We start from the raw sequence: 14,762 nt of genomic DNA, 5'->3' as shown, positions 1-14,762 counted from the left end.
CCCTGCAGGTGTTCTACGGGATCGGTGGTTGTGTCAGGAACGTTCTGGATCAGATGGCTGAGCGGGCCACAGGGCTGCACCTCTGACAAGAACAAGCAGCAGCTATGGTGGCGGTGGGGGCCCGCCCCTGTCTTGGTACGGGTGGCGGGTTGCTGGGAAGCAGGCCCGATGCACCACATGGTTCACAGGTGGGGTTCTCGAGAGAGCCCCTGTGCCCTCCCGACGCCGGCCTGACCTCATTGAGATTTACTGCTCATCCCATCTGATAAAAGTTGCGTCTTTCCTAGACAGCCAGGGGGTTCTAGAGCCAGGGCCCCCTTGGGATTTCTGGGATGGGGAGAAAGAACACCCTAATACCTCACTACCTCAGAGAAAACCAAGTTAGGGGGAAAAAAAAAAAAAGCAACATGAATCAAGACCTCTCCAAAACAGGCAAGCTGTTGGAAATAAGAGAGCTTTGCGTTGCTGTGACCCCAGAAACTGGCTTGGCCTCCCCTGCATCACCTGGGTGTGTGTGTATGTGTGTGTGTGTATCCTGGGTGTGAGTGAGGTTACCAGTATCAACGGCCTATTGTCAGGTGCTAAGAAAGGTGAGATGTTTTTTTTTTTTTTTTTCTATATACACATATAAAAAAATAAGAGTGAGGTAGATAAATGTTTGGGAGAGGAAAAAATAAGAAGAAAAAAAAAAAACGCCCCCCCAAAAACAGGAAACCAAACACTGTCCCGTCTTCTTACACACACACACACACCCACGCAGACCCTTTCCTCGGTCCTTATCCATCTCAACAGTGATTGGAAATGGTGTCCCAAAATAAATGAAAAGGAAACTCCTACACAGAATACCTTCTTCAGTCACTTTTTCCCTTTTCCTCTTTTTTTCCTTTTTCTTCTCTTTTTTCTTTTTGAAAGGGAAACCACTAGAGGACAGAGGCTAGAGAAAGAGAGATTGAAACTAATGATAGTAAAAAAAAAAAACACTACACGCTTGCGTTTCTGTTTAATCTGCAGTCACCGCTAGCTGCGTGGGGCGTGTCGCTTGGTTCTTACTCATCGATTCCACGTTTTTCATCCCAGAAGTGCTATCGTCATTTTGGTGAGAAGTGCTCAAAGCGAAACAAAACAAGACCCCCCCTACCCCCCACCCAGGTCCTGAAGACCTGGTTTCCTGGCAGAGGAAGAGCCATCCATGCCAGGGCTCTGGTCCCCTGGGAGCAGACACAGGGTTCTCAAGCCACCATGGCGACTACACCACCCTGACCTGACAAGAGGGTTGCCGAGTTCCCTTTGGGACAGCTGCCCAGGGACAGCTGCCCAGGGCCGGCTGGGATCCGAGCCCCTCTCCCTGCCAGGTACACAGCTCTCTCGGGCAGTTCTGGGTCTCACAACAGGTAGGCCAATCTGATGGTGGTGGGCGAGGAGGCCACAGAGGGGGCCCCGCCAGACCATGCTCCATGGCACCCTTGGACTCAGCAGCTGTTTCTCGTGGGATGGAAGGATTCAATACCCATTAAAAAAAAAAAAAGAAAGAAATCCAGATGTTAGTGTCTGGAGTGGAAACTGCTGTTATACCCAAGAATTAAAAATATAGAGAGATGTGTGTCACTATGGAAACGAAGACAAGGGAGAAGGGGAGGGGGGGCGACTCTTGACAGCAGGGAATCCACACACTGAATGGGTCTGTGCGCAACATTTAGTCTTTTGGTTTTGACCTGAGTTTGGGGAGCGATCTTGCACTGTGAGAGACTCCAGCGCCAGGTGAGGGCCGGCCAGGTACGGGAGAAGGGGTAGTCGGCCATGCCCATGGCCCTCAAACCCTCTTCCCACTATTCCCTCACCAGCCTCGTGCCCACAGAACCTACAGGTTAGAAAACAACGAACGGGGTGGGTGGAATCGGAGTCGTGATGGTGGTGGTGGTGGTGGTGGGGGGCTGTTTATAAAAAAGGCATCAAACAGTTTATGACAATTAATGTTATCTAAGTATCCATGGCGGGGTGGGGTGGGGGGAGAAGGGAGAGGCCGAAGAAAAGTCAACACAGTCTAGTCCAAAGCAGAAGAAGTTTCTTGGAGTGAGCCGAAAGGAGGAAGGGATAGACCTGAAGGTTTTCATAGATTAAATCCACAAAGATAGAGAACAAAAAAAAATAGCAGCTTTTTTTTTTTCCTTTTTTTTTTTTCCTGTACAGACGTATAGATGAATATCTGAACCGTAAAAAAGTTATAAAAGTGACATTAAAGGACGATGTGTATGTAAATGTTTCATGGTCCAACATAGAACTGTAAGACCCATGAAGTCCTAGTAACAGAGAAAATGTCAGCGAAGCTTAAGAATGCTTACGTCCACACCTGCTTGTCTTCTGACTGTGGTGGTTGGTGGTGTCTGAGTTGCTGTCCTTGCAAACCTGTGTGAACGGGTGGGCTGAGTCCCTGGAAACCACTCCCCCCTGCCCGTCTGTGTCCTTGGGGATCATCGAGCGGGAGAGCTGGGGCTGGAGGGTGTGGGGACAGCCCAGCCTACGGCCCACCTGGACTTGAAGCCTGAGTCCTCCACAATTCTTGGGAGCTAGAGGATGGGATAGCGCAGAAGCATGGGGAAACCGGGGCCGTTTCTCCCGGTCTTTACTGAAAGTCCCATTTTTGTCCATTTCCCCCCCAAAACTAACCTAGTCGAAAGCAATCAGACCTGCGTGAGTGTGGACTCGGCAGGACCCCAGGAGGCAACCGGATGGGCTGGGCCACCACCGTGCCTACGAATGGAGTCCCTCCATCCCAGCTGACCCCAGGCCTCTGGATATAACGTGACAATCAGCGCAGGGATCGGGAAGGAGAAAGTTGAGGATTTTGGCAAAATTTGGCAGCATCGAAATGGTTAACCACCATGGATGAACAATGGCCTTTTTAAAAAAATGTTGTACATCCCTAAAAAAAGGTGAAAGGCCCAATTAGGACATTCTGTCTCCAGGGTATTTTTTGTTTGTTTGTTTGTTTTTGTTTTTAGAAAGGGCTATGAGGTGTACAGGGGTGACATGGGGCCACAGGGATGACCGTTTTCCAAGACGCAGGGCTTCCCAGCTGGGCTGGCGGCCACTGGTTTTCCATGATGAAGCAGAGAGAGAGAGAGAGAGAGAGAGAGAGAGAGAGAATAGGATGTATGTGCTCACTGGAGAAGGAGAGAGAGAGAGAGAGAGAGAGGCGGGGAGGGAAAAGGGGGCAGAGAGACAGGGAGAGAGAGGGAGGAGACCCGATGCTCAACTGTCCTGTTGCTATAAAGTGTTGTCATTTAAGTTCTTAAAGGGCCCGTGTCAGTTAAGGGTTCGGGTCCCGGGAAATAAAAAGCTGCTTTTTGCATATTGAAAAAAGGAACATCCCGAATGTGTTTTACTGCGGAGAAGCCACTCCCGTGGGCAGCCGTGGCAGCTCTGAAGATCCACTGAGGTACAGGAGGCTGGGGGAATCGATGGGGTCAAACGCTCTCCCCCCCACCCGGCGCCGAAGCGTTGCGCGCACGTTACTGTTTGCACCGGCTCCGGCTCCGAGGATCAGCAGGTCGAAGACTGGGGCAGCGGCAGGGCGCGCTCGTTCTTGCGTCCCCCGTTCATGTGCGCGTAAGGCTGTCTCTCGTCGAAGCTGGCTCGGAGGACCAGCACCCCAGGGCCCGGGCCGTTCTCGGCTTTGTGTCCTGAGTGTCTGTCGGGCAGAGGCAGGGAGGCCGAGGAGGCTGAGGGGTCCAGGGGGACGCTCTCCATGTTCTCGGGCTCCAGGTCCAGCTCCTCGGGCTCGGGGGGCTTGTTCTCTTCGCTGTAGTAGAAGGAGACCTCCCGGAAGCCGGGCTCCATCTCGTCTTTGATGCTGCCGATGATCTCCAGGAAGGATGGCCGCATCTTGGGGTTGTATTGCCAGCACATGCGCATCAGCTCGAACCTGCGGGGAGACCAGGGAGGTGGGCCGCGCGCCCGGACCTGGGTGCAAGCCGCCCTGCCACCACTCAGAATGCTCCCGGAGGCCTGTAATGCCCGCGTCTTACACCCCGACACACACCCCTCCACTGGCTTCACCCAGAACCCTGGGCCTGCCTGGGACAGACCTGAAGTCACCCGGGAGAAACACAAATCCAGACTGGTGCAGAGTCGTCACCACCCATGTGGCGGTAGACTGCGGTGTTCCAGACCTGGACCCAGTGGCTTGAAAAACACCTGGGCGCACATGCGCCAGGTGTTGAGTTTTATTTTTTTTTGTTTTAAAGCAAGGGTCTGGGACTGAAACCGCAGTCGACTATGTGGGAGTCTAGTGACGTAACCATGACGTAATCTGCTGGTCCCCCATTATTATTATTATTATTTGAGAGGTTTTTGCCTTATAGCCAGATAGAAAGTGACGGAAGGAAAGTAAGAAATCACCCCCCGCCCCCAGGAGGATGGCCACGGCAATCCCTTCTCCATCCTCCCCTTGGGATTTTGGGTGTACACACACACACGCACCTGGCATTAGTTTCAAGCCACCAGGTCGAGAACTCAAACCACAGTCGGCCATGTGGGAGTCCAGTGACTTTATCACTATGCCATTTGCTGGTCCCCATTATTATTATTATTATTAAATTTGCTATAGCCACCAGAGAGAAAGGGAAAGTGAAAAAGCAAGGCACCAAGTCTGGGACTTGAACCCTGACTGGGCATGTGGGAGTGTGGACACTTAACCAACATGCCACCAGCTGGCCCTAGCTGCTCTGTTTCAAGAAGGCCTAGGAAGGGGATTCTTTTTTTTTTTTTTCTTTTTTCGGAGAGGTTTTTGCTATAGGGCCCGTGCGCTTGCCAGACAGACAGAAAGAGACAGAGAGACAGAAAGCAGGAAATCACCCCACAGGGGGGATGGCCACGCCGCAATCCCTTCTCCTCCATTCTCCTCTCGGGATCTTGGGCACGCACGCACACGCGCCCGGCGTGAGTTTAAGCCACCAGGTCCGGGACTCGAACCACGGTCGACTACGTGGGAGTCCAGCCACTTAGCCATTACACTGACTGCTGGTCTCAGGAAGGGGATTCTGAGCAGCCTCGGCCTTCAAGAGCTGAAAGCAGCGCCAACAGACAGGTGACAAGGGACCTCAATCCTACAGCTGCAAGGGGCTCGATCGGGCCAGCAACCTAAGGAGTCTGGAAGAGGACCCTGAGCCTCAGGTGAGACCACAAGTCCGGCTGACTGGACTCCATCACGTACGTGTCAATCACCTGACACTTCAGGGTCCAGCCCTCGTCAGTGGGCGGGCAGATAGACCTGGGTATTTTTTATGCAGATATAAACCATTTCTCTGGGTCCTTCCCGAAGTGAAGTCAAGCTTATCCTGAAAAGCATTTCTGGAAAACTGAATTGGCCTTGAGGTACGAGTAGATACCTACCTTCATGTTTACCTGTTGGAATCCAGAAGCTCTGAACCCTGCCTTAATGCATGTGTCAAAAACAACGGGACCAGCAGTTGGCATAATGGCTATGTCACTGGACTCCCATGTAGTCAACTGCGGTTCGAGTCCCGGACCCGGTAGATTAAACGCACACTGGGTGTGTGTGCGTGTGTGCCCAAGATCCCCAGATGAGAATGGTGGAAAAGGGATTGCGGCATGGCCATTCCCCCTGGGGAGTGATTTCTTGCTTTCTGTCTCTCTGTCTCTCTCTTTCTGGCAAGCGCAGGCACCCTATAGCAAAAACCTCTCCGATAAAAAAGAAAAAACAAAGTCCCAGGGGCAGCAGATGACATAGCAGTTACATGGCTGGTCCCACATGGCCGACTGTGGTTCGAGTCCTGAAGCTGTTGGCTTGAAACTCACACTGAGTGTGTGTGCGTGTGTACCTAAAATCCTGGGAGGAGAATGGATTGTGGTGTGGCCATCCCCCCTGGGGGGTGATTTCTCACTTTCCCTCTCACTGTCTCTCTCTCTCCAGGTGAGTGCATACGCCCTAGGCCAAAATCTCTGAAAAACCGACCAAAAACCATGCACTGGGAGAGGATGAGTAAGGATCGTCTTGGTGAAATATGTCACAGAGGTCTTTGGCCTGGCAAACCACAGTATAAGAACAAATCCGCTGGCATGAAGGCATCTAGACTAAGTACTGGTTCTACCAGACTGGCTCCTTCGGTGAGAATAAGCTCTCTTAATTTTTCCCCTTTAATTAATTAATTTATTCTAGAGAGAGAATTTTGCTGTAGGGCACATGTGCTCACCAGAGAGACAGAGAGAGACAGAAAGTGAGAAATCACCCCCCAGGGGGGATGGCCACACCACAATCTCTTCTCCTTCATTCTCCCATTCTCCTCTCAGGATTTTGGGCATTCATGCACACGAGCTCGGGGTACGTTTCAAGCCGCCAGGTCCAGGTCTCGAACTACAGTCGGCCATGCGGGCTTCCAGTGACATAACCATTCCACCATCTGCTGGTCCCAATTTGGAATTGTTTTAAGTTTGCCATAAGGCCTGTGAGCTCGCTGCAGAGAAAGAGAGGGAGAGAGCACCCCCCTCTCCAGGGGGCAGGGGTGTTCATGCCCCCGTCTCTTCCATTCTCCTCTTGGGATTTTGGGCACGCATGGACAATCCCCCCTGGGGGGTGATTTCTCACTTTCCCTCTCACTGTCTCTCTCTCTCCAGGTGAGTGCATACGCCCTAGGCCAAAATCTCTGAAAAACCGACCAAAAACCATGCACTGGGAGAGGATGAGTAAGGATCGTCTTGGTGAAATATGTCACAGAGGTCTTTGGCCTGGCAAACCACAGTATAAGAACAAATCCGCTGGCATGAAGGCATCTAGACTAAGTACTGGTTCTACCAGACTGGCTCCTTCGGTGAGAATAAGCTCTCTTAATTTTTCCCCTTTAATTAATTAATTTATTCTAGAGAGAGATTTTTGTTATAGGGCACGTGCACTCGCCAGAGAGAGAGAGAGAGAGGAGAAATCAACCCCCAGGGGGATGGCCACACCACAATCTCTTCTCCTTCATTCTCCCATTCTCCTCTCAGGATTTTGGGCATTCATGCACACGAGCTCGGGGTACGTTTCAAGCCGCCAGGTCCAGGTCTCGAACTACAGTCGGCCATGCGGGCTTCCAGTGACATAACCATTCCACCATCTGCTGGTCCCAATTTGGAATTGTTTTAAGTTTGCCATAAGGCCTGTGAGCTCGCTGCAGAGAAAGAGAGGGAGAGAGCACCCCCCTCTCCAGGGGGCAGGGGTGTTCATGCCCCCGTCTCTTCCATTCTCCTCTTGGGATTTTGGGCACGCATGGACACATGCCTGGTGTGTTTTTTAAGCCACCGGGTTTGGAACTAGAATCACAAAGTTGGCCGTATGGGATCCAGCCGCCTTGAGCACCTGCGCCCCCTGCTGGCCCAAGAATAAACCCTCTTCTGACCGTCTCCTGACCAACACCCTACCCTCAGGGCCAGAGTGGACTCCCAGAATTACTCATGCCACGTGACCCCATCTGGAGGGGCTGCGGGGCCCAGGAAGTACGTACAGCATGTCGGGGCAGTTGTCCGGCTTGTCCAGAAGGCCACCCTCCATGACGAAGCGGAGGACCTGCTCGTTGGACAGGCCCTGGTACGGCTGCTCGGCCAGCGTGGCGATTTCCCAGAGGACGACCCCGAAGGACCTGCAGAGAGAAGAGATTATAAGGAGCCTGGCCAGCGTCGGGCAGGACCACACCACCCCGTCTTCTCTGAGAGTTTTTTTTTTCCCTTTACTTCTTCTTTTATTTTCTTTTAGAGTCTAGTTCTTTTTTTTTCTTTTAAAATTTTGTTTATTATTATTATTTTTATTATTAATTTTGGCCAGGGAGAGGGAGAGAGAGAGAGAGAGAGAAAGAGGAAGACAGGGAGAGGAAGAAAGCAAGCCGCCAGGTGCAGGACTTGAACCACCATCAACCACATGGGAGTCCAGCACCAGAATCACCACGCCACCTGCTAGCCCCGATATTTCTTTAACCTCGGGCACTGAAGGTGCATCATTTTTTTTTTTTTTTGGAAGGCGCATCTTCACAGTGATGACTGGGCACATGTGTGTGCATGCCCTAAATCTGAAGAGGAGAATGGAGAAGAAGGGAGTGCGGCATGGCCATCGCCCCTGGAGGTGATTTCTCACTTTCTGTCTCTGTCTTTCTGGTGAGCACATGCACCTCATAGCAAAAACCTTTCCAAAAAAAGTAGTCTTGGAGCCAGCAGATGGTGTAGCGGTTTAGGTCACTGGACTCCCACATGGCTGACTACGGTTCGAGTCCTGGACCCGGTGGCTTGAAACTCACACCAGGCATCAATGTATGTGTGTGCCTAAGAACCCAGGAGGAGAATGGAGGAGAAGAGATTGTGGTGTGGCCATCCCCCCTGGAGGGTGATTTCCATGTTTCCTCTCACTGTCTCTGTCTCTCTCTGGTGAGTGTATGTGCTCTAAAGCAAAAGCTCTCTAAGTAAAAAAGGGAGTCTTCTGTTACATAAGAGACTCAGAAACCAAGACCTGGCTTCGGCAGGTCGCATGATGGTTAAGGTCCTGGACTACCACACGGCCAACCGCAATTCAAGTTCTGGACCTGGCAGCTTGAAATTCATGCTGGGCACATGTGTGTGCATGCCCACAATTTCAGGAGGAGAAGGGATTACAGCATGGCCATCCCCTCTGAGGGGTGATGTCTCTGAGAAAGTGAGACATCACTTTCCCTCTCAGTGTCTCTCAGTCTCTCTTTTTGCCCCATAGCAAAAACCTTAGCAAAAGAAAGAAATGGAACCAGCAGATGGCATAATGGTAATGTCGCTGGACTCCCATGTAGTTGACCACAGTTCAAGTCCCGGACCCGATGGCTTAAACTCACGCCAGGCGCATGTGTGTGTGTGCCCAAGATCCCGAGAGGAGAATGGAGGAGAAGGGATTGCGGTGTGGCCATCCCCCCTGGGGAGTGATTTCTCGCTTTCTGTCTCTCTGTCTCTCTCTGTCTCGAGTGAGCACACACTCCCTACAGCAAAAATCTCTCTCAAAAAAAAAAAACCCAAAAACTGGAGAGAGAGAAAGAAAGCAAGCTAAGACCGAGAGGCCCTGGCCTAGGAAGCGGGGTTCGCCGTCAGCTGCAGTCGCTGGCCTCTGTCTCCCATAGTTTGCCCAGGCACACCGTGGCATGCCTTCAGGGCCACAGAGCTGATGGTCACATTTGAAACGTGGTCCAGTACGAGAAGCGAACAGCGAAGCATTCTGCTGACGGCAAGCTGGTCTGAGAAATGCCCCGAGGACACAGCTCCCTACCCGGCCTGCTGCTCCTCTGTCCTGACAGCATCTCCTGCCCGTGTTCAGCTTCCAGACAGCCCACCCTTGCTGCTTCACCTGTTCTTATTCCATCCTCTCTGTAGACAGTGCCCCTTCCACCAGGCAGTCCACTGCGGTTACCCTCCCCTGCATCCTCACCCTCGATCTCCTCGGGATCCCATCATGACTCGCCCATTCCGGCTTGGCTGTATCCAGAGGTCTTGTCCCCTCGTGGTACCCCTCCACCACCTCTGTAGTGAGTGTGGCCCTCCTTGCCTGGCCTCCCATCACCTGCTCTCCCAACACTGCCCCATTTTTGACTCCAGCATCTTTTTTCTTTTTCTTTTGGAGAGGTTTTTTGGGGGATGGTCACGCCGCAATCCCTTCTCCTCCATTCTCCTCTCGGGATCTTGAGCACGCATGCACACGTGCCCGGCGTGAGTTTAAGCCACCGGGTCCGGGATGCGAACCGCAGTCAACTACGTGGGAGTCCAGCGACATAGCCATTACGCCAACTGCCGGTCCCATCCTACCTGGGAGATTTTAACAGCTCTAGCTTCATCTTCCTCTGGCCCTCATAGTTTTCAACTTTATGATGCCTCCAGGTCTTTGGAGGCACAAAGCCGAGAATAGCCAGAGGCCTGCACATAACAGCCAGGCCTGTCCTCTCTCGCCGCCACCTCAACCTCTAAAAAGGGTGCAAAGTGCTTGGATGGGCCAGTGACGAGATAACCATCTTGGACAAGCTGACTGCAAAACACATCCCCCCTCTTTGAGCTCTAGAAGCAAGTGCACTTTGCCGGGTCATATGCAGATGCTATTTCCAATTTGCACCTGTCTTCCAAATCAGAACCGAGGCCCTCGAGCTGTGAAAGGTTCACGAGGTTAAAAAAGAAAAGATGTCGGTCACTCCTGAAATAGTTTCTCTCTGCGTGCATCCAGACAGCTGGAGTCAACGGCTACCATCTCTGTGACATTACAGAAACGGGGTGTCCCGGGAGGAAAGCTGAGCCCTGGCTGATATTCTAGACGGTGAATGTGCACGGCCTTCGTCTGCCAAAGCCCTCGGTTGTGTTTCAGAACCTGACTCTGTCCACGGTGTTGCCAAGGAATCACAATAAACAATATTACCCAGAAGCCTCTGCACCCCTCAGCCGGCGAGCTTCCACCAGAAGATGTATAATTGTTATTACTATCACTCTTTTCTAGAGAGACTTTTGCTATAGGGTATGTGCGCTCGCCAGAGAGACAGAGAGAGGCAGAGAGACAGAAAGTGAGAAATCACCCCCTAGGGAGGATGGCCACACCGCAATCCCTTCTCCTCCATTCTCCTCTCGGGATCTTGGGCACGCACGCACAGGCGGCCGACGAGTTTAAGCCACTGGGTCTGGGACTCGAACCATGGTCGACTACATCGGAGGTCCAGCAATGTACCCATTACTCCATCTGCTGGCCCCTATTATTATTTTCAAGAGAAAAAGACAAGTTCATTGAGAGAAAGAGCACCTGGGGGTCTGAAGTGGAGGTGCTTCAGCCCCCTGCTGAGGAGACATGATGTCATTTATACGAGAGGGGTGGAGGGGCAGGGTCACAAGAACGGCGGGTACTTTGATTAGCTTACTTGTCATTGTGACGTTATCAGCCCATCTGTGGGCTGCCATTATTATTATTATTATTATTATCATGATGATGATGATGATGTTTTTCCTATAGGACATCTGTGGCTGCCAGAAATAGAGAGACAGAGAGAAAGAGGGAAAGACAGAGATTACCCCCCCAGGGGAATGGCCGTGCCACAGTCCCTTCTTCATTCTGTTCTCAGGATCCTGGGCAAGCACACACGTAATCGGCGTTTTCAAGCTGCCGGGTCCAGGACTTGAACAGCAAAGTCGGCCATGTGGGAACCAGTCGTTGTAACCTCCACGCCACCTGCTGGCCTGACACTTGTACTGCCAAGGGAGATAGCTGGCTTTCCATCACCGTCTCTGGGTCCCATGGGGTTGACGGGAGGGCCTAATCAGACTCAGATGCTCTGGGTCTAAATACAGCACGGCCTGCAATCTGCAGGTCCCTTTAAGCGAGAGGCAGACACACGATTGTACACACGCATGCACACACGCATGCACGCTCACTCCATCAAGAAAGAGGAGATGCGAGAGAAGGCAGGAGGAGGCACAGAGAGAGGAAAAGGTTCTTAGCATGACCCAGCTCCTAGGAGCAGAGCCAATGCATGTTCAAGATGGAAAGAAATGTGAGTCCTTGGGGCCAGCAGGTGGCATGGTGGTTAAGGTGCTGGACACTCCCACATGGTCAACCACAGTTCGAGTCCCAGATCTGGTGGCTTATTTTCTCACTTTCCCTCTCTCTGGTCAAATTAAAATAAATGAATGAATAAATAAAGTGAATAAATAACTCTCTGAAAAAAAAAAAGTGAGTCCTGAGGCCGGCAAGGGACATGGTGGTTAAAGCACTAGACTCCCACATGGCTGACTACGGTTTGAATCCTGGACCTGACAGCTTGCTTTCTCGCTTTCTCTTTCCTTTCTCTCTGGTCACATTAAAATATAATAATAACACAAACAATTCATTTTTATAAAATGGAATGAAATAAAGAAATAATTCTTGGGACCAGCAGTTAGCGTAATGGCTATGTCGCTGGACTCCCATGTAGTCAACTGCGGTTCAAGTCCCAGACCTGGTGGCTTAAACTCACGCTGGGCATGTGTGCGTGCGTGCCCAAGATCCCGAGAGGAGAATGGAGGAGAAGGGATTGCGGCGTGGCCATCCCCCCTTGGGGCTGATTTCTCGCTTTCTGTCTCTCTGTCTCTGTCTTTCTGGCACACACATGCGCCCTATAGCAAAAACCTTTCAAAAAAAAAAAAAGAATTCTTAAAAAAGAAAAGGAAATGTGAGTCCCATAAAGTTATTGTTGTTTTGTTTTGTTTTGTTTTTCCTAGAGAGTGCATGCGCTTGCCAGAGAGAGAGGGAGCAGAGAAAATGACCCCCATGGGAAAGGGTCATGCCGCAAACCGTTCTGCTCCATCTCTGTCCCCTTCCAGGATCTTAGGCACACCGCACACGCGTCTGGCCTGTCAGGGACAGGACTCAAACCATCTGGGATCCAGCCACTCTGACTGAGAGGTCACGGAGCTGGCCACGGTCCTGCAAATTCTCTACAGTCCAGCCATGTCCTCCTGTCCTCAGCTAGCCCACTGACGAGAGCGACACCTCACGGGGGACGAGTGTGACACGTGACACGGTGCTGAAGCTGGAGATGGGAATGATGAGCAGAGGACAGGAGGACGGTCTGGGGCCCGAGCTGGGGGACGCCCCGAGGGGAGAGGCTTTCATACCAGACGTCGGAATGGGTGGTGAAGACGCCATCCTTGAGGGACTCGGGTGACATCCAGCGCACGGGCAGCAGCCCCTTCCCGCCCTTCCGGTAGTAGTCGGTCTCGTAGATGTCTCGCGTCATCCCGAAGTCTGTGAGGGGGAGAAGGCACAGGGTTACACGGTTAGGGCAGCCCCCAGGGTAGAAGCAAGCCTCTGTGGCCGCCACAGCAGAGGGTACTCCACCCCTGCGGGTTCAAGGCGCGACCCAGACAGGCTGCAGTCCAAGGAATGAGTACTATTAGGGTTTCCATCAGGCGGAAGTGGTAAGGGGGGACTCATCGAAGGGCAAACAAATGCCAGGAACTCTCTGCCTTTAAAACACGTATCTCTGGGACCAGCAGTTGGGGTAATGACTACGTCGCTGGACTTCCATGTAGTTGACCAAGGTTCGAATCCTGGACCCAGCAGCTTAAACTCACACCAGACATGTGTGCATGTGTGCGTGCTTAAGATCCCGAGAGGAGAATGGAAGAGAAGGGATTGCGGCGTGGCCATCCCCCTGGGGGATGATTTCTCACTTTCTGTCTCTGTCTCTCTCTGCCTTTCTGGCGAGCACACGTGCTCTATAGCAAAAACCTCTCCAAAAACAAAAAATAATAATAATAGTAAGTCTTATCTCTGAATTCATCTGGTGGTACGGAAATGAGAGAGTTCACCTTGACTTGCACAGAATGGAAAAGAAAAATCTCAGAAAACCATGCCAACGATCTCCTCCGAAACACAAAAGAAAAAAGTGGAAATTCTAGAAAGAAAAACTGCCACGGAAAAGAAAACACTGCTATAAATACGCTACATACACAGCATAGGCAATCCTTGCTGATGTGGACCGAGATCGAACACAGAACCTGTCTCTCCTGCTGAGCGCAAAATAGGAAGAAAGGAGCCTTCACGGAGTGCAGGACGCAGGTGGGAAGGTGGACGCTGATGAGGACAGGGAGGAACAGCTCCTGGGCCCCTACCACAGCCCAGCCTCATGGACCCCCAATGGAGGGAGAGGGCCCCTTGTAAGCTGGGAAAACCAGAAGGGAGACTGGTTTGGGGGTGACTTCTATTCCTCAAGCATGAGGCTGTTGTCTTATTTCTGGAACCCAATACTGAGATGTACCTTACCAAGAAATGTCTCAAAGGTTAGAAGAGGCCACTCGAGGGACCATGGCCTCTACCTGGAGCACAGTGCCCATGGTGAGAGCCACCCAGCTGGGTCTGTGGCCAACTGTCCACTGAAGGCAATCGCACAGTTCCCAAGGGCAACCCTGACGACACAGAACGTGGTGGAAGGCCCGTCTAAGGCAGCTCATGCAACGAGGTCTTGGAACTCACGCGAGCTTAGTTATCACTCAGGCCTGGGACGCTAAGGACACACCTCCGATTTTGACGGTGAAATCCTCAGCCACCATGCAGTTCCGAGCTGCCAGGTCTCTGTGGACGAACTTGTTGGCGTTGAGATACGCCATGCCGTCGGCAATCTCGCCAGCCATCTGGATCATCTTGCTGAGGCTTGGAGGTGCGAGGACTGGGTTATTCTGTTGGAGATTTCAAGAAGAAAAAAAAAAAAATTACATGAGAATTTACAGTTGTTTTACCACCCAAGTTCTTCCACGGATTGCAAATCCACCTTTTTTTTTTGGAGAGGTTTTTGCTATAGGGCGCATGCGCTCTCCAGACAGACAGAGAGAGACAGAGAGCCAGAAAGCGAGAAATCAGTCCCCAGGGGGTACGGCTATGCCACAATCCCTTCTCCTCCATTCTCCTCTCAAAATCTTGGGCACGCATGCACATGCGCCCGGCGTGAGTTTAATCCACCGGGTCCAAGACTCTAACAGCGATTGAGTACATGGGAGTCCAGTGACATGGCCATTACACCATCTGCTGGTTCTAGTGGTGGTATTATTTCTGAGTGTTCATCTACCAGTATATGCTTAGAATCCATTACTTATAAGTTCAAAGTTGGCTTGAGGGTTCCAATTATAGGAGAAATGTGTGTCCCATGGCAACTAAGGAGAAACTACCAGGAACTTTAGCAGGTTTAGAATTTTTTTTTTTTTTTGGAGAGGTTTTTGCTATAGGGAGCGTGCGCTCACCAGACAGAGAGAGACAGAGA

The 14,762-nt window shown here is 51.6% G+C and overlaps 1 protein-coding gene across 1 annotated transcript in view; it reads right to left on the bottom strand.

Moving 5' to 3' along the window:
- Positions 1 to 3,349: 3,349 nt before the first annotated feature.
- IGF1R (insulin like growth factor 1 receptor) overlaps positions 3,350 to 14,762 on the bottom strand; it is a 239,231-nt gene continuing 227,818 nt past the window's right edge. Inside the window, exons 18-22 of the mRNA XM_014592757.1 lie at positions 14,245 to 14,254; positions 14,025 to 14,184; positions 12,622 to 12,751; positions 7,500 to 7,634; positions 3,350 to 3,922 (exon numbers count right to left, since the gene is read on the bottom strand). Coding sequence (XP_014448243.1) covers positions 3,541 to 3,922; positions 7,500 to 7,634; positions 12,622 to 12,751; positions 14,025 to 14,184; positions 14,245 to 14,254 — 817 coding nt within the window. The 3' untranslated portion in view covers positions 3,350 to 3,540. The remainder of the gene's footprint in view (positions 3,923 to 7,499; positions 7,635 to 12,621; positions 12,752 to 14,024; positions 14,185 to 14,244; positions 14,255 to 14,762) is intronic.

Source organism: Tupaia chinensis, unplaced genomic scaffold (assembly GCF_000334495.1).
Source record: "Tupaia chinensis unplaced genomic scaffold, TupChi_1.0 Scaffold138490_1, whole genome shotgun sequence".
NCBI lineage: Eukaryota > Metazoa > Chordata > Mammalia > Scandentia > Tupaiidae > Tupaia > Tupaia belangeri.
The sequence above is the reverse complement of the archived record's forward strand: the minus strand, read 5'-3'. Positions and strand labels throughout refer to the sequence as shown.